This window comes from Dendrobates tinctorius, unplaced genomic scaffold (genome assembly GCF_039654945.1).
Source record: "Dendrobates tinctorius isolate UK_male_01 unplaced genomic scaffold, ASM3965494v1 ptg000304l, whole genome shotgun sequence".
Classification (NCBI taxonomy): domain Eukaryota; kingdom Metazoa; phylum Chordata; class Amphibia; order Anura; family Dendrobatidae; genus Dendrobates; species Dendrobates tinctorius.
Genome location: NW_027361971.1, coordinates 5,091,995 through 5,117,218, shown reverse-complemented (window position 1 = coordinate 5,117,218; position 25,224 = coordinate 5,091,995). Strand labels below are relative to the sequence as shown.

General features: G+C 45.9%; 1 protein-coding gene across 2 annotated transcripts in view; it reads left to right on the top strand.

Moving 5' to 3' along the window:
* Nucleotides 1–25,224, top strand: part of GGNBP2 (gametogenetin binding protein 2) — a 96,163-nt gene that overhangs the window by 22,322 nt on the left and 48,617 nt on the right. For both annotated transcript variants that reach the window (XM_073560783.1, XM_073560782.1), the window contains exon 2: nucleotides 1,062–1,142. In XM_073560783.1, coding sequence (XP_073416884.1) covers nucleotides 1,062–1,142 — 81 coding nt within the window. The remainder of the gene's footprint in view (nucleotides 1–1,061; nucleotides 1,143–25,224) is intronic.

The following is a 25,224-nucleotide window of genomic DNA, read 5'->3' as shown; positions in this document are numbered from 1 at the left end:
TTCCACGTTGCTTTAGTTCTTGTGAAGCACCTGAAGGGTTAATAATCATCTTGAATGTAGTTTTGAGTAGCCTGAGGGGTGCAGTTTTTAGAATGGTGTCACTTTTGGGTATTTTCTGCCATATAGACCCCTCAAAGTGACTTCAAATGTGAGGTGATCTCTAATAAAAAAAAAAAAAAAAAAAAAAAATGGTTTTGTAAATTTTGTTGTAAAAATGAGAAATCGCTGGTCAACTTTTAACCCTTATAACTTCCTAACAAAAAAAAATGTTTCCAAAATTGTGCTGATGTAAAGTAGACATGTGGGAAATGTTATTTATTAACCATTTTGTGTCACATAACTCTGGTTTAACAGAATAAAAATTCAAAATTTGAAAATTGCGAAATTTTCGCCAAATTTCCGTTTTTTTGTTTTTTTTTCAGAAATAAACGCTAAAATTATCGACCTAAATTTACCACTAACATGAAGCCCAATATGTCACGAAAAAGCATTCTCGGAATAGCCATGATGCGTTGAAGTGTTCCTGAGTTATTACCTCATAAAGGGACACTGGTCAGAATTGTAAAAAATGGCCAGGTCATTAAGGTCAAAATAGGCTGGGTCATGAAGGGGTTAAGATGCAGCATGGATGGCAATAACATGAATATTATACCATTATGAGTAAGGATCACAATGTATATGAATTCAATATAGTGGCTAATATAAATGAGAAACCTAAAGTTAAGGTGAAATTACCAAGCTACAAACATGCTAAATAGATCTATATAATAAAGTGAAAGTGCAAATAGAGGTATGTATAGATTGTACCCGGTCACACACTTATGCTTTGGTAATTACTGCTCTACAATCTATACCTACTTCTATTTGCACTTTATTATATGGCTCTATTTAGCACGTTTGTGAGGTGGCCCACAATCGTGAAGATAAGTGCAATATGAAGACACGCTTACATCCAGTATTGTTGTGTTTGATCCTTGGGGAGTAACCCTAATGGTTGACTAAAGTTCTGTGAAAGAAATGTATTTCATTTTTAATTCATAGTAGCCTTTTTTTAATTTCAGATGGTGATGGAGTTTTCAGACAGCATGTTGACACTTGACAAGCAGCAAATAGACCCCATACAACTTAAAAAATTTACACAGGTACCATGTTAATTAGATATTTTCAATTTTCCTAAATGTTGTTTTGCAAACGATGTACAAAAAGTGAATATTGCTGACTGTGTTACATTGTTCTGGTGCTACGAATGACACATAGAATGTTGCCTTGGATGACTTATTTCCCTAGAGCACTGTTTCATACTTGTGTACATGTCATCATTATTGATCAGTTTTGTATTTGCAAAATAGTAGAAATACTGATGGAAATACAGGGAACAAAATACTGATAAATGATGAGCTATACGCTGATAAAATGATCCATATGTCCTTTCCACGTATAGTCCTTAAAGGTGTTGCTCACTACTTGGACAACCCCTTTCTATTCCTTGTGTTTGGCCCCGTTAAAATAAAAACGCATGTACTCACCTTTGGTGCCGTTCCAGTGGTGTCAGCTAGGGATGAGCGAGCATAATCGTGGGTATTCGGTACTTGGCGAGTAGTGAAGTACTCGCGGCACTAAGAACACAGCGAGTATTTCACTACTCACCTCGCACTACTAGGATCTCCCGCCCAGCATTTGCCAATCACAGTAATGCTGCAGCCTTCTTGGTTGTGGGCGGCATTACTATGATTGGCTGGCCGCCCAGCGTCATAGACTGAGTCATCATAGCCTGGCTCTATCTAAGCCCTGCCGCCGCCATTTTTCTGCACATCTGCAAATTATCCAGAAATCCTCTGTAAAACCCAAAAGCTCTTTTCAGAGCTGAAAGTGTAAGGTCAGGGACCGAGTAGTGACAGTTTTCCCAGCTATTTTTTTTGTGCTGTTGCGGTGCTGTTTTCACAGAATCACAGCGAATAGTACGCACGCAAGGTACTGCACAACTGACACGCAGCCAGCACCGTTGTCTTCTGTGGTGACTGGGGTGCGTAATCTCGCCTTAAACCTCAGGGCAATTTTTTTGTGCTGTTTGTAAAACACAAAGCTGTACTAGTCTGTAGTGCTACCTTCCACAAAGCACTAACTGCTCCTTGTTCCCCAATATCTTCATCTGAACATCTGCAACTATGGCAGAAAAATTCCTAAAAAAGGCTGTTGTGAAGGGACATGGATGTGGGGTTGTTATTGGTGCCCAATAAGGCACAGAGTCTGGGAGACAGAAGAAGGTTGATGCATCTAGGTTCCTGGCGAAATTTCCCGGTCTGGAAGCCAGAAGAACAAGAGCAGATACTGTCTTGGATGGCTGATAAGGCCTCAATGAAATGTTCTAGCAGCACCCAATCGTCCATGACAAAACAGTCTACTGTCCATTCAGAGAACGCTGGGTCATCCTATTCTCAACCTGTTCCTAGTTCATCACCCGGTCAGGAGTCACAGGAAACATTTGACCCCAACCTTGGTCACTCTGAGGATCTGTGTGATCCATTTCCTTTTTGTTGCCTCTGGCCTCTCACCGTGCGACATTGAAGAGGAACGTGAGGAGGTATCGTCTGTTGATGATGGCCAAATATTTGAAACCCCACGGCCAGAAGAAAGCCACTTTCATCCACGTGATATACCGGGTGATGAGTTGGAGGCTGATGGTGATGACACACAGTTGCCATCTGGCCTGTCGCCAAGCTCAACACATGGACGACGAGGTGGTCGATGATGAGACCACCGATCCGACCTGGACCGTTGCCACGCATAGCCAGCACAGAGGAAGAAGGTGCATACGTAGCACCAACAAAGGTACCAAGGGCTACTGGTTTGAGCAGAGTGCGAAGTGTGTCAACTGTTGCCAAGAGCAATCCCTCTGTGCCCCAAGTCAAGGCAAGGGTGCGTTCAGCCGCTGTCTGGAAACTTTTTTTCTGATAGTCCTTCTGAACCAAATGTTGTCATCTGTAGCATCTGCCATACGAAGCTGAGCAGAGGCCAGGGCAAAGGCAACCAAAGCACCACTAGTATGTGGAAACACATGGCAGCCATGCACTCTAGTCGGTGGGCTGAACAACAGGGTACCAAATCATTGTCTGCGACTGCGGGTCAAGCCACTGCCATGTCGCCTGTGATGCGTCCTTTCCAATCTGCTGGGCAGGAAGCAGGTGATTATCATACCTCTTGCTCACAAGCTGCGGTTGCACAGACACAGGCCACATAGAGCTCATCCACTTGTTTGTCCCAGGAAAGTGTCCAATTGTCTGTGCCCCAGATGTATGAAAGGACGCGTAAATACCAAGCCACACACCCACAAGCACAAATGCTGAATGCGCACATCGCCAAGTTGCTAGCCATGGAGATGTTGCCATTTAGGCTTGTGGGGACACAGTCGTTCCGTGATCTTTTGGCTGTGGCTGCCCCACGATACTCCGTTCCCTGCCGGCACTATTTTTCCCATTGTGCCATCTCCACGTTACACCAGCACGTCTTAAACAATCTAAAGCGTGCTCTCACCAACGCCGTAACCGGGAAGGTCCACCTTACTACAGACACGTGGACAAGTACTTGTGGCCAGGGATGATACATCTCTGTCACAGCACACTGGCTCAACCTGGTGGAGGGTGGGACAAAGTCTCAAACTGGATCATCACATATCCTACCCACACCATGAATAGCTGGCCCAACCTCAATCAGGGTTTCCGCCTCATCATATACGTCCAGTCTCCCCTCCTCCTCCTCCACCTCGTTAACGTTATCCCACACACTGCAGCAGAGCTGTGGCAAGGACTAAAACAACAGACCGATCAGTGGCTCTCCCCACTGCAACTCCAACCTGGTCTGGTTGTCTGTGACAATGGGCGCAACCTGGTGGCGGCTTTAAAGCTCGGGAAGCTTGTACATGTGCCATGCGTGGCTCACGTGCTGAACCTAGTGGTGCAGAAATTTTATAAAAACATACCCTGACTTGCCGTGCCTACTTGGGGAGGTGCGCTGTATTTGCGCCCATTTCCGCCATTCCTCAACCGCTGTTGCCGGTCTAGCAACGCTTCAGAAGCAATTTAATTTGCCAAACCACAGACTCATTTGCAACCTGCCAACACGGTGGAACTCAACATATCATGTGTTGGCAAGGGTAAGTGAGCAGCAGAAGGCACTTGCTGAATATTAGCTTAAACATGCCCGTCACACTGAGACTCAGCCAAGACACATAACTGTCGAGTGGGTGTGGATCGCTGATATTTGTGAGGTGCTTGATAACTTTGAGTACTGCACCAAGCTTGTGAGTGGTGATCAGGCTATTATCAGCGTAACCATCCCTATGCTATGTCTGCTGAAAATCGCTGCAGAATCAAAAAATGGAATCTTTGCGTGCCCAGCAGCTGGGTATGGAGCAAGATTTCACAATGGGTGATCAGTGGATAACACTGCAGCCTTTCAGCACTGGAGTCTTGGGTCCTAATCCCACCAAGGACAACATCTGCAAGGAGTTTGTATGTTCTCCCTGTGTTTGCATGGGTTTCCTCCGGGTTCTCTGGTTTCCTGCCACATTCCAAAGACATACTGATAGGGAATATAGATTGTGAGCCCCATCGGGGACATTGATGATAATGTGTGCAAACTGTAAAGCGCTGCGGAATATGTTAGCGCTATATAAAAATAAAGATTATTATGATCCTACCCAGCCCAGCCAATATCATCAGGTAACATTGGGGGATGAAGATGATGATGAAAATGAGGAGGGAGGGGACTTCTTTTTCAGTGGTACCAAGGGGACACCTCATGCTACAGAGGGGAATCTCAACCCCAGCTTCATGTCTGTCCAGCATGGGTGGGCTGGAGAGGTGGAGGAGGAGAGTCAGTGTTAGGAGAGGATGGGTATTGTTCCTCCTGGGGTCACAGAATATTTGCCTCTTTGCAGCTTGGCACACATGGCACACTTCATATCTGACTGTCGGTGCCAAGACCCTCACGTAATCCACATTTTCAATAGAAACCTATACTGGTTGGCTACCTTTCTAGACACACGGTACACGGATAAATTTCCTTCACTTCTGTTGCAGTCACCAAGGGGTTTCACAATGGAATCCTTCAAGAAGGCCGTTGTCGATCATTTGATGGCAACAGCACCCTCAGACACCACTGCTAGCAAAGGTACAGCTCTGTGCAACAGCATGCATTAATGAAGAGACAAGCCAAGCAGGTCCAAAAGAGATGGTGGTAAAATGTACACAAACTGGGCCATCTTCAATAAACCGACTCATCACCAGGGACTAGCTGGAACAACAGTAGCAATGTCAAGGAGGGAGAAGTTGAACAAGATGGTCAATGACTATCTAAGTGACCATACCTGCATCCTTCCTGCTGCTTCTGTACCGTTTAATTATTGGGTATCCAAGCAGCATAGTTGTCCAGACCTCTCCTTTATATGCCTTGGAGGTGCTGGCCTGCCCTGCTGCTAGTGTGAGGTCAGAGCGTGTTTTCAGTGCCGCTGGGGCAATCACAGATGCATGCACGCTGTTGACGACAGAGAATGCAGACAGGCTGACCCTGATATAATTTAACAAGGACTGGATTTCGCAACAGTATTTAAGCCCTCCAGATGACAGTATCCCAACCTAAAGGCACCCAAAACGTTGTTTTTTTTGTTTTGTTTTTTTTGTTTTGTTTTTTTTTTTAATTGGTGATCACACCCATCCCTTCCCATACAAGCCCCTTTTCTTCTTCTTACACATGTTTTCAAATCCGGCTTCTGCCACATGTACCTCATGGTCAAGAGCAATAAGCTAAAAAACAATGTTACGTTAATTGATATTTCCCATCGGAGGCACTTGTGTTGAGATTGAGACCCTTCTTCCTTCATCAACCATGGTATCATGCCCCTTGGGCTAATTTTTGGAGACACTATGGCTATGCCTGGACACTGCAACCTCTACGCTAGTAGTCATAGCTTTGTCATAATTGTTTGGCTCTTCAGACCTGCCGTGCTTCCTTCATCAACTATGATACAGCCCCCTGCGCTAATTTTTGGAGACACTATGGCTATGCCTTGACACTGGGCACTGCAACTATTATGCTAGTAGTCCTAGCTATTTCCTCATTGTTTGGCCCTTCAGACCTGTCTTGCTTTCTTCATCAAGCATAATACAGCCCCTAGGGCTAATGTTTTGAAGACACTATGTCTATGCCTACACATGTGGCAGTGCAACAACAACGACATTAGTCCAAGCTTTATTATTGTGAATCCCTTGTGATGATGATGATGGGTGGCTTCTTCCTGCGTTAACCATCACACAGCCCCTAGGGCAGAATGCCCTCCTTACACCACTTACACACTTAGCGGTCAGAAGATCGCCTCCATCATCACTCGCTCTTACGGCACTTCTGATATATCCCTGGCACTGGGTAAGTGGCGTACGAGTCCCGCTCTGCCAGCAAAAAACCACAGGACTTCAAATAGTGTTTGTACATTCTAGTGAAGCAGTGGTGTAAAACCACTCGTGCAGCCCCTGACCAGGTGCCCCCATACACTTGTTTACAGCATACATTATTTTTTTTTTTATTTTTACACATTTTTTAGCCTTTTCCTCCACCCCCAGACCGCTTTGTAGGGTCCAGCAGCCAATTACTCGCATTTTCCATTGACTATCATTGGACTCGCTAATCGTACCGAATACCTGAGTATTACGGTATACTCTGTACGAGTATAGCGAGTCCGAATACTTCAGTACTCGCTCATCCCTAGTGTCAGCACTTGCTTTCCCGAGGCTCACTTGATGTTGTTATGAGAGCAGCCCTATCTTACAGTTGATGTTCCATACGTCTGAAGGCAGCGACAGTGAATCCGGCACTGATTGGGCGCAGGGCTTGTGTGATGTAACAACCTCACATGAGCCCCAGTAACACAAGTGCAGACACAGCTGGAACTGCACCTGCGCTAGGGGTGAGTATATGTGTCTTTTATTTTAACAGGAACAGCCATAAGGCATGAGTGGTAGTAGTGGACAACCCCTTTTAGTTATGACTTTGCAGGTCAATGAGTCCTTGTGTCTCGTCAGTCACTATATTTACACCGTTTTTAAATGAGTATTTTGAGCTGGTCTATTCCCAAAGGAGCCTGAAAAATCAGGGGAAAAAAAGCCTGAATGAAAAGTCTTTCTATTCATTTCAATTGAGATACGACTTTGCTGTCTATTAACCCCTTTCTGTCATGTGACGTACTATCCCGTCCATGTGCCCTGGGACTTAATTCCCAGGGACGGGATAGTACGTCACAGCGATCAGCGGCGCCCACGTGGTGAGCGCCGCTAATCGCAGCCAGGTGTCAGCTGATTATCACAGCTGACACCCGGCACAATGTGTCAGGGGCGGTCACGGACCACCCCCGACACGTTAACCCCTTGCACACGGCGATCAAACACGATCGCGGTGTACCGGGGGTTAAAGGGAAGCATCGGCAGGGAGGGGGCTCCCTCTGTGCTTCCCTGAGCCCCCCACAGCAACGCAATGTGCAGCGCTGCTGCGGAGGGCTCCATCCCTGCAGGTCCCCGAATCCAAGATGGCGACAGGGACCTTCAGGGGGCCTGCAGGGAGCTGGCTTCCTCATGCCTGCAAAGTGCAGGCAAGGAGGAAGCCTTGTGCAGTGCCTGTGACAGATCGCTGACCTGTCACAGTGATCTGTGATGTGACAGATCAGCGATCTGTCACAAGACAGTGATGTCCCACCTGAGACAATGTAATAAAGTAAAAAAAGTGTAAAAATAATTTTTTAAAAATCGCTAAATAAAAAAAAAAAAAAAATATTCCCTAATTAATTTTTTTGGAAATAAATAAAAAAAACAAAAGTACACATATTTGGTATTGCTGCGTCCGTAACGACCCGCCCTATAAAACTGTCCCATTAGTTAACTCCTTTAGCGAACCCCTTAAAAAATAAAATAAAAAACGAAGCAAAAAATGATTTATCATACCGCCGAACAAAAAGTGCATTAACACGCGATCAAAAAGACGCATATAAATATGCATGGTACCGCTGAAAACATCATCTTGTCCCGCAAAAAACGAGCCGCCATACAGTCATCAGTGAAAAAATAAAGTTATAGCTCGCAGAATAAAGCGAAAAATTATTTTTTTTATATAAAATTGTTTTCATTGCATAAAAGCGTCAAAACATAAAAAAAACCTAAATGAGGTGTCGCTGTAACCGTACTGACCCGAAAAATAAAAGGGCTTTATCAATTTTACTGCACGCAGAACGGTGTAAACGCACCCCCCCAAAAGAAATTCATGAAACGCTGGTTTTTGTTCATTCTGCGTCCCAAAAATCGGAATAAAAAGCGATCAAAAGATGTCACGTGCCCGAACATGGTACCAATAAAAGCGTCAACTCGTCCCACAAAAAATAAGACCTCACATGACTCAGTGGGTCAAAATATGGAAAAATTATAGCTCTCAATATGTGGTGATGCAAAAACTATTTTTACAATAAAAAGCGTCTTTTAGCATGACAGCTGCCAAATATAAAAAACGCCATAAATAGTAAATCAAACCCCCCGTTATCACCCCCTTAGTTAGGGAAAAATAATAAAATAAAAAGTATTTATTTCCATTTTCCCATTAGGGTTAGGGCTGAGATTAGGGTTAGGGGTGTGTTGGGGTTAGGGTTGGAGTTAGAATTGGGGGGTTTCCACTGTTTGGGCACATCAGGTGCTCTCCAAACGCAACATGGCGTCTGATCTCAATTCCAGCCAATTCTGCGTTGAAAAAGTCAAATGGTGCTCCTTCCCTTCCAAGCTCTGCCATGCGCCCAAACAGTGTTTTACCCCCACATATAGGGTATCAGCATACTCAGGACAAATTGCAAAACAACTTTTGGGGTCCAATTTCTCCTGTTACCCTTAGGAAAATAAAAAAAATTGGGGGCAAAAATATCATTTTTGTGGAAAAAAATGATTTTTTTCATTTTGACGCCCGGGCGTTATAAACTTCTGTGAAGCACTTGGGGGTTCAAAGTGATCACCACACATCTAGGTAAGTTCCGTGGGAGGTCTAGTTTCCCAAATGGGGTCACTTGTGGGGAGTTTCAATGGTTTAGGTACATCAGAGGCTCTCCAAACGCACATGACACCCGCAGAACATTCCATCAAAGTCTGCATTCCAAAACGTCACTACTTCCCTTCTGAGCCCCGACGTGTGCCCATACAGTAGTTTTCTCCCACGTATGAGGTATCAGCGTACTCAGGACAAATTGGACAACAACTTTTGGGGTCCAATTTCTCCTGTTACCCTTGGGAAAATAAAAAAATTGGGGACTAAATGATCATGCTTGTGGAAAAAATACGATTTTTTTATTTTCGTGCCCGGGCATTATAAACTTCTGTGAAGCCCTTGGGGGTTCAAAGTGCTCACCACACATCTAGTTAAGTTCCTTAGGGGGTCTAGTTTCCAAAATGGTGTTACTTATGGGGGGTTTCCACTGTTTAGGTACATTCGGGGCTCTCCAAACGCACATGACACCCGTAGAACATTCCATCAAAGTCTGCATTCCAAAACGTCACTACTTCCCTTCCGAGCCCCGACGTGTGCCCATACAATAGTTTTCTCCCACTTTTAGAGTATCTGCGTACTTTGGACAACAACTTTTGGGGTCCAATTTCTCCTGGTACCCTTGGGAAAATAAAAAAAAATAGGTAGTAATAGATCATGTTTGAAAAACGCCCGGTCGTTATAAACTTCTGTGAAGCACTGGGGGGTTCAAAGTGCTCACCACACATCTAGATAAGTTCCTTGGGGGGGTCTAGTTTCCAAAATGGTGTAATTTGTGGAGGGTTTTCAATGTTTTGGTACATCAGGGGCTTTCCAAACGCGACATGGTGTCCGATCTCAATTCCAGCCAAAAACGTCAAATGGCGCTGCTTCCCTTCCGAGCTCTGCCATGCGCCCAAATAGAGGTTTACCCCAATATGTGGGGTATCGGCGTACTCAGAACAAATTGCACAATTACTTTTAGGGTCCTGTTACCCTTGGAAAAATAAGAATTGAGGGTGAAAAGATCATTTTTGTGGAAAAAATATGATTTTTTTTTTAATTGCGCGGCTGTACGTTATAAACTTCTGTGAAGCCCTTTGGGGTTCAAAGTTCTCACCACACATCAAGATAAGTTCCTTGGGGGGTCTAGTTTCCAAAATTGGGTCACTTGTGTGGGGTTTCCACTGTTTAGGTACATCAGGGGCTCTCCAAACGTGACATGGCGTCCGATCTGAATTCTAGCCAATTTTGCATTGAAAAAGTCAAACGGCGCTCCTTCCCTTCTGAGCTCTGCCATGCGCTGAAACAGTGGTTCCCCCCCACATATCAGGTATCAGCGTACTCGGGTCAATCTGCACAATAACTTTTGCAGTCCAACTTCTCCTGTTACCTTTGGTAAAATAAAAAAAATTGAACCTGAAGTATTTTTTTTTTGTGGGAAATGTTACTTATTAAGTTTTTTGTGTGCTGTATCTCTGTGATTTAAGGGCATAAAAATTCAAAGTTGGAAAATTGCGAAATTTTCGCCAAATTTCCGTTTTTTCACAAATAATCGCAAGTTATATGAATGAAATTTTACCACTAGCATGAAGTACAATATGTCTTGAGAAAACAGTGTCCGAATCACCAGGATCCATGGAAGCGTTCCAGAGTTATTACCTCATAAAGGGACAGTGGTCAGAATTGTAAAAATTGGCCCGGTCATGAACGTACAAACCACCCTTGGGGGTTAAGGGGTTAAGGTTTGGCTTTTGATAGTGTGGTAATGTGACTCACTCTGCTGCTCACAGAGGTAGACACAGGAATGTTTTTTTTCTGCTGGTTTATTTAAATCACGGCATAAACCAGTGCAGAGTTCGACAAAATAAGCGTAGCCTTCCTGGCAAATCCAGGAAACAAAACACTGCACAGTTGCAGATATACACTTCTCTAGAGCTCTCCTGCCTTCAGACCCACAAACAGAGAAAATAACCTCAGTGGCTTGACAGTGCACTTGCTGAACCATTACTTTGGGGTGGAGATAAGGTGAGTAGCCGTCCCGCTCATCTTATACAACTACTCACAAAAAAAAACAACAACCTTGTCATGGCCAATTAACCTTTCTCATCACAACATGATGGATAGAAACGTCTGGGTTTTCACATCATGGAAGATGGCAATCTTCGTGATGCATATCTCACCTCTCATACATTGCCACTGTTACATATCCCCCTCCCCTGCCCAAAGCAGAGGATTTTTGCACCTTCAGGCGCCAGACAGGAAGTTCTGGAGAGGGCATCGACGTTACCGTGCCACTTCCCCGGTCTGTGTTCTACTTGTGAGCTAAAGTCCTAGAGGCCTAAGAACAACCTAGTCACCTGGGCCTTCTTCCCCTTCTTTTCTCTTAACCACTTCAGAGGTGCATAGTCCGACACTAGCTTAAACCTACGGCCTAGTAGGTAATACTTAAGCGTATTAACAGCCCATTTGATGGCTAAGCACTCTTTCTCGACAATGGTATAATTCTCCTCCCAGGAAGAGAGCTTCCGACTCATGACTCATACAGGATGCTATGTTCTTCACCATTTATCTCTTGGGACAGCATGGCTATCAACCCGACTTCTGAAGCATCCATCTGAACCACAGATTCTTTACTGAAGTCTATCTCAACCAGGACCAGCTTATTAATTAGGGCGAGCTTCAGCTCTTGGAATGCCATCTGTTTCAGCAGTCGATTTGGGCATCGTCGATTTGGTGCCTTTAAAGAGATCCATCAGTGGTGCGGCAATCATGGCAAAATTTGGAATAAACTGCAGGTAACATCCCACGATACAAAGAATTGCTCTCACCTGCTTCTTGGAAAGCGATTGAGGCCACTTCTCGATTGCCTCGGCCTTGTTTTACTTGTAGCTTGATTTCGCCTCGCCTAAGTGCTTGGCCTCTTCATTCCCCATGCCACTTTTTTTTTTTTTTTTTTGGGGGGGGGGGGGGATTTATAGTAAACCCTGCCTTTCTCAGAGCATCCAGAATCACCTATCCCTTTTGGTAGATCAATCTAGTCTGGGCTGAGGATCACTATCATCAAGGTAGGTTAGGCATACTTCTTATGGGGAATTAGGATCTGATCCATGGCCCTCTAGAAAGGTGGCTGGGGCACCCTGCAGTCCGAAAGGCAATCTTGCATATTGAAAGCACCCATCAGGTGTTGAGAAGGCAGTCTTCTCCTTGGCGCTATGGGACATGGGGATTTGCCAGTAACTGTTCGTCAGGACGAGGGTGGTAATGTTCCCGCAGATCCAAGCCTTTCCGTGAGTTCATCGACACAGGCCATCGGGTATACGTAACAGTTGACACTTCATTCAGCCTGCGGTAGTCATTACAAAACCATCATTCAACGTCTGGCTTAGGAACGAGGACGATGGTACTTGACCACCTTCTTTTAGACTCCTCTATCACTCTGAAGTCTTTCATTTTCTTCACCTCGATTAAGATTACCTCATGGGCGTGCCTTCGGTATCCTATATGGCTTAAGTTTCACCCTTGCACGTGGTTCTGTCAGAACGTCATGCTCCACCCCCTGCGTACGCCCGGCAACTACGAGAATAGGTCTCGGTTCCGCTGCAACAGTTCCAAACAGTTGCAGCACAATAATAATGTTCTCTTTGACTTTGTGACGAGCTCCCAGGCAAAAGGCCTCAAGCGACTCCCGATTTCGCCACAGCTTTAGCAAGTTCACGTGGTATACTTGGTGAGCCTTCCTTGGTCCTGTCTGATGGACCATGTAATTAACCTCGCCTGGTTTTTCCACCACCTCGTATGGGCCTTGCCACTCGGCCAGGAACTTGCTCTTGACTGTAGGGAAAAATGATGAAATATTACAATCCAGCCATGGCTGATGCTGCAGTAGCATTGGATATGGCTGGAGACAGTAATGTGACCCACACACCGGCTGGCAGGGGGCGATCGGCCCCCGCCACTGAATGACAGCGGCGATGTGCCGCCGCTGTCATCATCAGCCCCCCCCCCGCAGTCCGGTCACCCCTACCGAGTGCCGCTGTCGCTCCCGTTATCCCGCGGTCTCGGATCATGGGCGCCGCCATCTTGGAAAATGGTGGGCGCATGCGCAGTGCGCCCGCCCGAATCTGCCGGCTGCAGATTCGATTCATTCATTTTGATCACTCAGTGATCGAAATGAAAAGTAAATAAAACCCCCCTCTATCCCCTCTATCACCCCCATAGGTAGGCACATATAATAAAAATAAAGAAAATATTTTTATTTTTCCATTAGGGCTAGGGTTAGGGTTGGAATTAGGGTTAGGGTTGGAGTTGGGGGTTAGGGTTGGAGTTGGGGGTTAGGGTTGGAGTTGGGGGTTAGGGTTGGAGTTGGGGGTTAGGGTTGGAGTTGGGGGTTAGGGTTGGAGTTGGGGGTTAGGGTTGGAGTTGGGGGTTAGGGTTGGAGTTGGGGGTTAGGGTTGGAGTTGGGGGTTAGGGTTGGAGTTGGGGGTTAGGGTTGGAGTTGGGGGTTAGGGTTGGAGTTGGGGGTTAGGGTTGGAGTTGGGGGTTAGGGTTGGAGTTGGGGGTTAGGGTTGGGGTTGGGGTTAAGATTAGGGTTAGGCTTGTGGTTAGGGTTGGAATTGGGGTTAGGGGTGTGTTGGAGTTAGGGTTGTGGTTAGGGGTGTATTGGGGTTAGAATTGAGGGGTTTCCACTGTTTAGGCACATCAGGGGGTCTCCAAATGCGACATGGTGCCACCATTGATTCCAGCCAATTTTGCGTTCCAAAACTCAAACGGTGCTCCCTCCCTTCCAAGCCCCGATGTGTGCCCAAAAAGTGGTTTACTCCAACTTATGGGGTATCAGCGTACTCAGGACAAATTGCACAACAATTTTGGTGGTCTAATTTCTCCTGTTACCCTTGAGAAATTAAAAAATTGGGGGCTAAAAAATTATTTTTGCGGGAAAATTTTTTTAATTTTTTTTATTTTCACGTCTCTACGTTATAAACTTCTGTGAAGCACTTGGGGGTTCATGGTGCTCACCACTAGTGTTAAGCATTCCGATACCGTAAGTATCGGGTATCGGCCGATATTCACTGTAGGGTCATTCCATGTCAAGTGAACCAATGATTTTTACCTCTATATTTTTAATTCTTTGGAGATTTTGTTATTTGGTAATAGTGTGTCAGAGAATGCAAAATGTGACAGAAAAAAAAATTCTAGATTTTTTTTAAAATTTTTTTATTGATTTCAAAGTTCAGAAAGTGCGAATTTCAGTGTTGCCTGCCTTAACATTTCTCCTCATAACTCAGGCTAGAAAAAAGATAGACAAACAAAATAAACACCAGTCTACCCAGAACTGTACAGGCTTTGACCAGATATGTCACAAGATTATCTTTGTTAATTTTACCCATGCGAATGCAAGCGCAAAAGTTTAAAACGCATTTCTGAAAAAAAATGTTTAATTTAGAAATTTCAAAAACTGCACATGTATCTGCTATGCTCCTAGCCACATCTGTACCAAAATTCAAGTTGGGATCATGATGGGATCATATTTTAAAAAATTAAACAGTGTCAATTCCAAAATCTGGAATTCAGATCTGTTCAGCCTGTGGACTAGAAGTGTGGGGTCTATATTTACCAAATAATCCATGATTTTTAGATATTACTGTATTTTTTATTATGTTACAGCTTAGAAGCTGCTGGTTCTAAGGCTGGTTCTTACCAATTTGACAGAAACCTATGAACTTTTTAAAGAAAAAAAAATTCCACTTCTGCCAAAATAGGATTTTCAAAATTTGCTGACCTGCGACCGAAGAATTGTGTCCTGGCTGGTGGTAGTGGTACACACTCAGTATGCGTATGTACAATACACCATAACACTAAGCTCATGATTGAAGGGGGTAAGCTGAAAGATATTCAGATTGGCGAGTCCAACCTTGGCGATTACAAAGTATGTCTGTCGCAAATATTGTGTCCAGAAAAGAGTTGGAGTTGTTATCTCAATATTTGCAAAAAATGTCCTTCAGTATTGGCTCTCAAAGAAAAAATATTAAATTATTTTGAAGAGGCTATGGTAGATAATATAACTTATAAACAGTGGATATCTGTTGACAGATGTACTTTTGACACGGTTTTTAAAAGTGCAGAACTTTTCGTAGAATGTTTTTGTGAACAGCTGATAGTCCTTAAGAAATACTCATTTATAGCTCGCCAACAGTCTGACTACTACAATCACCTCAAAGAAAGCATCAAACAGAATGAGGCAGTAATAAGCTTAGATTTTTCAGAGAACTATTTCTTTGTTGTTCAGGATGAAGCACAGTCATTTCACTGGAACAATGAACAAGCAACTATGCACCCTTTTGCGATCTATTACAATGAGAATGGAGAAATAAAGTACAAAAGTGTAGTTATGATATCTGAGTGCTTCATGATTCAATAGCTGTTCATTTGTTCCCCAAAAAATTGATTTCAGTGATAAAAACAGACATCCTACCAAGATTCAGCTAGGTCTACTACTTCTCGGATGGCTCTACTGCACAGTATAAAAAACAGGAAAAACTTAAATGTATGCCATCACAAGGAAGACTTTGGAGTGGAAGGTGAATGGCACTTTTTTGCCACTGCTCATGGCAAAGGTGTATGTGATGGTTTAGGAGGCACCCTGAAACGCCTTGCAGCCCGGGCTAGCCTCCAGAGGCCATATTCAGACCAAATCTTAACACCCATGCAACTTTTCAAATGGAGTGAGAAAAATATTCTTAACATCCAGTTCATGTATTGTACAAACCAGGACTACAAAGAGGAGAGTTTGTTAAAGCATCGGTTACAGGAAGCAGAACGCATCAAAGGGACTCAGCAATACCACACTGTCATTCCATGTAGTGAAACAGAAATAAAAACAAGGATTTTTTCATTCAGCAAAGACAGTGAAGTGCATGAAGTGGTAGAAGGCGGCACAAGATTGGCAATGGATGACAAAACTGGTTATGTGACCTGTGAATATGATCGGCACTGGTGGCTGGCTACTGTACTCTCCAAAAATTGTGAAAATGAAGAAGTAGAAGTGACTTTTTTGCATCCTTCTGGCCCTGCGCCATCCTTTGTGTATCCAAGAAAACCAGACATTTTAAAAGTTAACAAAAATCAGATATTAACTCAGGTGGAGCCCAACACCATGACCGGCCGCACATACTCTTTGACACAAAAGGAAATGGCCATTGCTAGTAAGCGCTTATGGACCAGATTACATTTCACCCACTAGAAGGGACAAATTGATGATAAAAGGCCAGTTTAAAAACGTACTATTGTTTGATTAGTTCATATTTTATAGAACGAGGATTTAACTACTGTACTGTTCTTCTTAAACACTTCATAAATGCCATGTTTAGTGATGAATTGTTACATGTATAAATAGGTGGTAAAAATATTGGTTCTTTTAATCTTGTTTTTTAACATATAATTAGGATGAGACCACTTAGAAAATCACACTTGAGGATATGATCACCTTTTTTCTTGTGGTTTGTTCAATGTATTCAGGTTGAAAATGCTGAGCAAGTTGTGTTATGATTAAGATGGATTTATTCTGGCACTTCGGGATTTGTTTTTTGTGTTTCTTTATTGTTACATATAAATGTTGAGTTCAATACGTTGTAATTTGAAAAGAAAAAAGGAATAAACTCACAAACATAAAATCAGATGATTCAAGGCTTAAGAAAAAAAATACAAATTTGATAGGTCCCAAGTTGAATCCCTGTACAAATATGAACAAGAACACAACGCACATGCATTTTCTCACCATTTTAAAACATACGTTTTTTTCACAATTGCGCATCAAAATTATGAATTTGATTTCTCAAAAACAAAATGTAAAGAAACCTAGTCTTGTGACACACCAAATGAAAGCCGTTACCGTTCTGATAAAAATGATGCCTCTCCCACCTTTGTATCTTAATTCTAGCCCATGATATGATAAAAAATGTAAAGCCATACAAGGCCAAAATTCACTTTTTCATAACTTTAGAAGTCTGTAAAAAATTAACTGATGAAGAAAAAAAATTCAAAACTTTTAATTTGTAATTAACTAAAGTTGTACTTCATAAAAACAAAAAATAAAAAAAATCTAAAGACGTCAGGTAAAAAAAATATTCATTTTTGGATCACTTGATATGGAATGACCCTGACATATCGGAATTCTGATACTGAGTTCCGATACTTTTAGCATATCGAATACCGGAATCGGAAGTTCCCATAATGCTATGAGCCAGTTTGATTTGATTCAGCCAATGACAATCCTCAGAAGTGTGGGCACATCCTGTTAGGCATGTAGGCATGTTAACTAATGGCATGGCTGTGATTGGCTGCAGAAATGATGTCATGATGTACTATAAAAGCCGCCGCCATTTCGGGTTCACTCTGCTGTGAATTCAGTTAGGGACAGTTAGAGATAGCGATTTTCACAATCATAGTGTGCTTTACCCAGGCTACATAATCCACCACTGTAGCTTTCTTTTGCCTTGCAGCAGTGTTCACAGCTGTCTGCAAGGTCTGTGTGAGTGCAGCTTACACTGAGTAGTGTATCCTGCAGCTACGTCTCGTTTTAGGCCGCACAGCGTGAGTCACTGCCTCACACATATTTTTCTTTTATTGCAGCTCATTTTTTATTCTCCTATTAGTGTGCATCCATCCGTATCCATATACGTTGGTTGCAAACACTATAGGAGTAGACAGCGGAGCCTTTCTGCAGCCTTTCAGTGCTAGTGCCCACTTATCTGCACTGTTCACGGCTGTCTGAGAGGTCTGTGTGTGAGTGCAGCTCACGCTGTAGTGTGTCCTACAGCTGCGTCTGGTTGTAGGCCGCTCAGCGTGCGTCACTGCCTCACACATTTTTCTTTTATTGCAGCTCATTTTTCATTCTCCTATTAGTGTGCATCCATCTACATTGGTTGGTTGCAAACACTATATAGGAGTAGATAGAGGAGCCTTTTTTCTGGCTTGTGCCCTTCAGCTGCAGCCAGATTAGTATTACCCTGTTTTTGGGAGTCTCATCTTTTGCATTGTAGGTTACCTTCCTGCATTGTAATAGCTCCAAAAAGTTTGTGATACTATCGCTTTCAAATCTTTGGTCACATCCTTTTAGTTTTTTGAAAAAAAAAACCCAAAATAAAGTTCACCAAACACTCCATTTGACAGTTGTGTAGGCCACTTTAGCTCCTATTAAAGTGTAGTCCACACACACACTTCATAAAATTAGTGTTTCTTATACCTGTTACCAGCTGTTCAGGAAGAAGCACACTAAGCCCCACTTTGTACTTTTCTGCCTATCTTTATCAGTCTACCAAGATGAAGAAGGCAGGGAGTAAGGCACATGGGCGTGGGGATTCTGTGCCTGCTGCGGGCACCAGTGAGTCAGCATCCTCCAGTTTTAGCAGGCAACAGTCCTTTATGCGCAGCTTTGTAGTACCTCGCCGTACCCCACTGCTGCGGGAGGAACAAATTGAAGACGTTGTCGGATGAATGGCAGCTAAGGCTGGTTTCACATTTGCGTTAAAACAACGCTGCGCCCTGCGTCGTTAAGCCCCGCCCCGAGCCGGCTCCCTGCCCACCCCATCCGGGATCACCGCCTACTTTCGCTTTTGCACGCATGCGATCGGCGCACCCTATCTTTAGCATAGGGTGCGCAGATCATGCGCTGCCAGTGTGAAAGTAGCGTGCTGCGCACTTTTGACGGTGCGCCGAAATGCAACATGCTGCATTTCGGCGCGCACGGCGCACCATCATAAGTGCGCAGCACGCTACTTTCACACTGGCAGCGCATGATCTGCGCACCCTATGCTAAAGATAGGGTGCGCCGATCGCATGGGTGCAAATGCGAAAGTAGGCGGTGATCCCGGATGGGGCGGGCAGGGAGACGGCTCGGGGCGGGGCTTAACGACGCAGGGCGCAGCGTTGTTTTAACGCAAATGTGAAACCAGCCTAACGCATCGACTTCAATGACATCCACGTCCTCTCAGGGCCAGAGCACTGAAGAGCAACCATCTGTCTCTTCACACCTGCCAAAGTGCCCAGGCAGTCAGAGAGCCCTGGACAGGAGCCATCACAGTCTCTACTTCTGTTCTCTGAATCTGTCGGCTTGGAAAGAGGGGGCCTGCCAAGCAGCATTCAAGAATGTGAAGAAGAGGGAGTATGCAGTGATGCGCAACTTCTTTGTCCCTCTGAATCTGAGGAGGCGGGTGGGCCAGTGCCTATGGTCAGCACACCTCAGTACACATCAGATGATGACGAGACTCAGGTGCCACTTTCTGGTGCGTACGGTGCTGGCGAGACTACCCAGGAGAAGCAGGTGTTCGAAGAGGGGAGTGTAGATGATGAGGTCCTTGACCCATCATGGCATGAGGAACAGGAAGGTGGTGGGAGCAGCTCTGAGGAAGAGATTCCCCGAATGGCCAAAACAGGAGGGAGAGGCAGGGGGCAGACTTGGTTGCCTGTAGCCTCCACTTCGGCACCCGTTAGGAGCATTCCTCTTCCAAAAGCCAAAACGGGCGCTCCCAATACTTGCAGTGCGTGGTCCTTTTTTGACACCGTTGCAGATGACATTTGCTTTGTCAAATGCAAGCTGTGTCATCAGAAAGTCAAAAGGGGGAAAAATGTCAGCAACCTCAATACCACAAATATGTGGAAACATGTGCGGACCAAGCACGAGCTGGAGTTACACAGACACACTGAAGAAGTAGGCCAATGTACAGCACCACCTACCACCTCTTCAGCTCGTGTTGGGGCCTCTTCCTCCAGCTCACACACAGCTGGTTCGGCTTCCTCACAGGATCGCCAAGGAAGATCTTCTGGCACTGTTGTCCGGAGACCCAGTGACATTCCACCCACAGCACCACGTTCCCAGTCATCCTCACACTCCCAGGCCACTCCACAGCCATCGGTAGCACAGGCATGGGATAAAAGGCGGCCATACTCGGCAAACCATCCCCGAGCACAGGCTCTGAATGCTGGCATTGCCAAACTACTGGCCCTTGAAATGCTGTCATTCAGGCTGGTGGAGACTGACACCTTCCAGAACTTCATGGCATTGGCAGTCCCACAATACACCGTGCCCAGCCGCTTTTATTTCAACAGGCAAGCCGTCCCTGCCCTGCAAAAGCATGTGGAGGGAAAAATTAAAACATGCGCTACTAAACGCCATCAGTAGCAAGGTCCACCTGACCACCGATGCGTGGACCAGTAACCATGGACAGGGACGATACCTTTCCCTCTCTTCCCATTGGGTCAATGTTGTGGAGCCGGATACAGATCTGGAGTGTGGCGCTGTACGTGTTCTGCCAACTCCACGGATTGCAGGAATCCAGTCTGTACACATTGACTCCTCCTCCTACTCAAGTTCCTCAGAAACCGCTGCAGGAGCCTGTTACGACCGATATGAGCACGGCCGTGGCCAAACGTCAACAGGCCGTACTGAAATTAATTTCTTTGGGGGAATCGAAGCCACACAGCGCAGGAACTCTGGAATGCCATCAAGCAGGAGAGCAACGTGTGGTTTCTGCCAGCGAATCTCCAGCCAGGCTTGGTAGTGTGTGACAATGGCCGAAATCTGGTGGCAGCTCTGGGCCTAGACAACCTCACTCACATCCCATGTCTGGCACATGTGCTGAACTTGGTCGTGCAGAGCTTTCTGAGGGACTATCCGGATCTTGATGCACTGCTGCACAAGGTCCGCATAGAGTGTGCTCACTTGCGGCGTTCCAGCACGGCAAGATCGTGCCTTGCTGCTCTGCAGCGCCGATTACGCCTTCCGGAACATCGCATCATATGTGACCTACCCACCAGGTGGAATTCAACGTTACATATGTTGGAGCGGTTCTGTGAGCAGCAGGCAGCAGTAATGGAGTACCAGCTGCATCAGGCGCAAACAAGTCGCACTGTGCGCTGGTCACACTTCAGCACCACTGAGTGGGCCTCTATGAAGGACATCTGCCTCGTTTTGCGTGCCTTCGATGATTCCATGCAGATGGCGAGTGCAGTTTATGCACTAGTCAGCATGACTGTCCCCCTTATCTGCCTGCTTCAAAAAACACTGCAAGCACTAAGGGAGGAGGTTTTGGAAGAGGTGGAGGATGAGGAGTCACAAATGCCATCTGCTTCTGGACAGTCTGCGCTACGTGGTTCCTCACAAAGGCCTAGGCAGGGGACACTTTGTGAGGAGGAGTCAATGGAGGAGGAAGACATCTCTCCAGAGGAGGGAGGTACACAATGCTCTAGTCAGTATGTACAGCGAGGGTGGGGTGATGCAGAGCAGGCAGAGATGACGCCTCAAGCAGGGGACAGCGTTTCTTTGGCAGTTGGGAGTCTGCAGCACATGGTTGATTTCATGCTGCAGTGCCTGAGAAACGACCGCCGCATCGCCCACATTCTCAACACGGCTGATTATTGGGTGTACACCCTCCTAGATCCTCGTTACCGGGACAACATACAAAGCTTCATACCACCGTTGAACCGGGAGCGTAAAATGCGGGAGTATCAAGACACACTGGTGCAATCCATCATGTTCTCCATTCCACCCGACAGCAGTGCTGCTAGTGCTTTACAAAGTAGCTCTGTGCGTCGAGGCAGTGGAGGAAGCTCTGCACAAAGAGGGAGCGCCTCAGCACAAGGCAAGACCAGTATGGCCCAAATGTGGCAAAGTTTTGTGTGTCCACCACAAATGTCTACACCATCACAGAAGGCTCCAGTCAGCAGGTGGCAACGTTTCCGTCAGATGGTGACAGACTATATGTCTTGCCCTGTCTGTGTACTCCCAGATGGCTCTTCCCCCTTCAAGTTTTGGGTCTCTAAGCTGGATACATGACCAGAGCATAGCCAGTATGTATTGGAGGTGCTGGCTTGCCCTGCTGCCAGTGTATTATCGGAATGCGTCTTTAGTGCCGCAGGTGGTGTACTAACAGACCGTCGCACGCGACTATCCTCCGATAGTAGTGGGAATGTGGACAGAGCAGGAGACATTGCCGGACACACATCAGGGGAACAGCTGACATTACTGAACCCCAGTAACACAGGAACAAGTGTTGATTGTGCGTGTGTTGATTGTGTTGATGACGCTGCCACTCTATATAACACCACAATAGCTGTAGCTTTGGAATCCGCTGCCCCACTTACACATACCAAAACTCGCAAAATCAACAGACAGCCCTGGCACACCAGCCTGACCAAAGAGCTGAGGCGAGCTTCCAGGGCTGCTGAGCGCAGATGGAAAAGATCCCACTCCAACGAGCATTTCATCGCATTCAAACAGTCCCTCACTACTTTCAAGACCACACTCGCCACAGCTAAACAAACCTACTTCTCATCTCTCATATCCTCCCTGTCTCACAACCCTAAACAGTTATTCAACACCTTCAATTCTCTCCTCCGCCCCCCAGCACCTCCTCCCTCCCCACTCATCTCAGCTGAAGACTTTGCCTCATTTTTCAAGCAGAAAATTGATAACATCAGGGACAGTTTTGGTCAACAACCCCCAGAGCCCTTCCTCCCGACTTCCCAGCCCTCCACCTTCAAAACCAACTTCTCCACCATTACAGAAGATCGACTCTCCACTCTACTCTCAAGATCACATCTCACCACCTGTGCACTCGACCCGATCCCATCCCACTTCATCCCAAACCTCACCACAGTCTTCATCCCAACCCTAACCCATCTCTTCAACCTATCACTAACAACTGATGTTTTCCCCTCAAGCTTTAAACATGCCTCCATCACACCTATCCTCAAAAAGCCCTCTCTTGACCCATCCTCTGTATCTAGCTATCGCCCTATATCACTTCTCCCATACGCCTCCAAGCTACTGGAACAACACGTCTACCTTGAACTGTCCTCCCATCTCTCTTCTTGCTCCCTCTTCGACCGCTTACAATCTGGCTTCCGGTCACACCACTCCACTGAAACTGCCCTTACTAAGGTCACCAATGACCTCTTAACTGCCAAGAGCAAGCGACACTACTCTGTCCTCCTCCTCCTGGACCTGTCGGCTGCCTTTGACACAGTGGACCATTCCCTATTATTACAGACCCTCTCATCCCTCGGCATCACAGACTTGGCCCTCTCCTGGATCTCATCATACCTAACAGACCGGACATTCAGCGTCTCCCACTCACACACCACCTCCTCACCTCGCCCCCTATCTGTCGGAGTCCCACAAGGTTCAGTCCTAGGGCCCCTGCTGTTCTCTATTTACACCTTTGGCCTGGGACAGCTCATAGAATCTCATGGCTTTCAGTATCATCTTTATGCTGATGACACACAGATCTACATCTCTGGACCAGATATCACCTCCCTACTAACCAGAATCCCTCAATGTCTGTCCACTATTTCATCCTTCTTCTCCACTAGATATCTGAAACTCAACATGGACAAAACAGAATTCATCATCTTTCCCCCATCTCACGTGACCCCCCCTACGAACCTATCAATTACAGTAAATGACTGCCCACTCTCCCCAGTCCCACAAGCTCGCTGCCTCGGAGTAATCCTTGATGCTGATCTCTCCTTCAAACCACATATCCAAACCCTTTCCACTTCCTGCCGACTTCAACTCAAAAATATTTCACGCATCCGTTCATTCCTCACCCAAGAATCTGCAAAAACCCTAGTCCATGCCCTCATCATCTCTCGCCTTGACTACTGCAACCTCATGCTCTGCGGCCTCCCCTCAAACACTCTCGCACCCCTCCAATCTATTCTAAACTCTGCTGCCCGACTAATCCACCTGTCCCCCCGCTATTCCCCAGCTTCTCCCCTCTGTCAATCCCTTCACTGGCTCCCAATTGCCCAGAGACTCCATTACAAAACCCTAACCATGACATACAAAGCCATCCACAACTTGTCTCCTCCATACATCTGTGACCTCGTCTCCCGGTACTTTCCTGCACGCAACCTCCGATCCTCACAAGATCTCCTTCTCTACTCCCCTCTTATCTCCTCTTCCCACAATCGCATACAAGATTTCTCTCGCGCATCTCCCCTACTCTGGAACTCTCTACCACAACATATCAGACTCTCACCTACCATCGAAACCTTCAAAAAGAGCCTGAAGACCCACCTCTTCCGACAAGCCTATAACCTGCAGTAACCACCGATCGACCAAACCGCTGCTCGACCAGCTCTACCCTCGCCTACTGTATTATCACCCATCCCTTGAAGATTGTGAGCCCTCGCGGGCAGGGTCCTCTCTCCTCCTGTACCAGTTATGACTTGTATTGTTTAAGACTATTGTACTTGTTTTTATGTATACCCCCCTCACATGTAAAGCGCCATGGAATAAATGGCGCTATAACAATAAATAATAATAATAATAATTGTGCAGACGCCACTTCTGAGCAGCAACTGGCGGGGTTGGAGACGAGGGGAAATACTAGAGACAGAGTGGAGCCAGAGGCCTAGTTGGAGCACGTTTAAAATCAGTAGTAGTCTACAACAGATATTAAACTTGATGAAATTAGGCCTCAGCCTACACTCTGACCCTGAGCTCCAAAATCGCCAGTTGCTGCTCAGAAGTGTCTTTGGCATGGGTACTCCCTCCTGCCCATCCTGCTTCCAGCACGTCTGCCTGTTCCGGGGAGTGTCAACGTCACTTTGCCACCGACTCGTTGTCCGGTCGTGCTGCGGTCGGGTTAGCCGAGTCTATGGTGCCTGCAGTTTAGGTGCTTCCTATGTGGGCTGCGGGTTCTGGTAATAAAGGCTGGTTCCGTAGTGCCAATAGGACAAGCACCCCCTGTAGGACTGTGGGTTTCGTTAACTGTGGCCTGCTCGCGGCCTTGCAAACTTTGTTTATTATGGGTACCTCCTGCTACCCCTCCGGGTTCCAGCACAGTCAGCTGGTTCTCGGCAGTGCCTTTGGCCGAGGTGCCTCCTTCTCAGTGTCCAAGTTCCAGCAACGTCTGCTGGTCCTTGGTAGTGCTTTGTAGCACAGGTACCTCCTGCTTAGTAACCGTGTTCCAGCACCGTCAGCTGGTCCACGGTTGTGCCATTGGCTCTTGTTCCTTATGCTGCCCCTCCGGGTTCCAGCACCGTCAGCTGGTCCTCGCTAGTTCCATTTGCTCTTGTTCCTTCTGCTAACCATCCGGTTTCCAGTACCGTCAGCTGGTTCTCAGCAGTTCCTCAGCCTTCTTGTACCTTCTGCTACTTTTCCAAGTTCGAGCTTGTGGA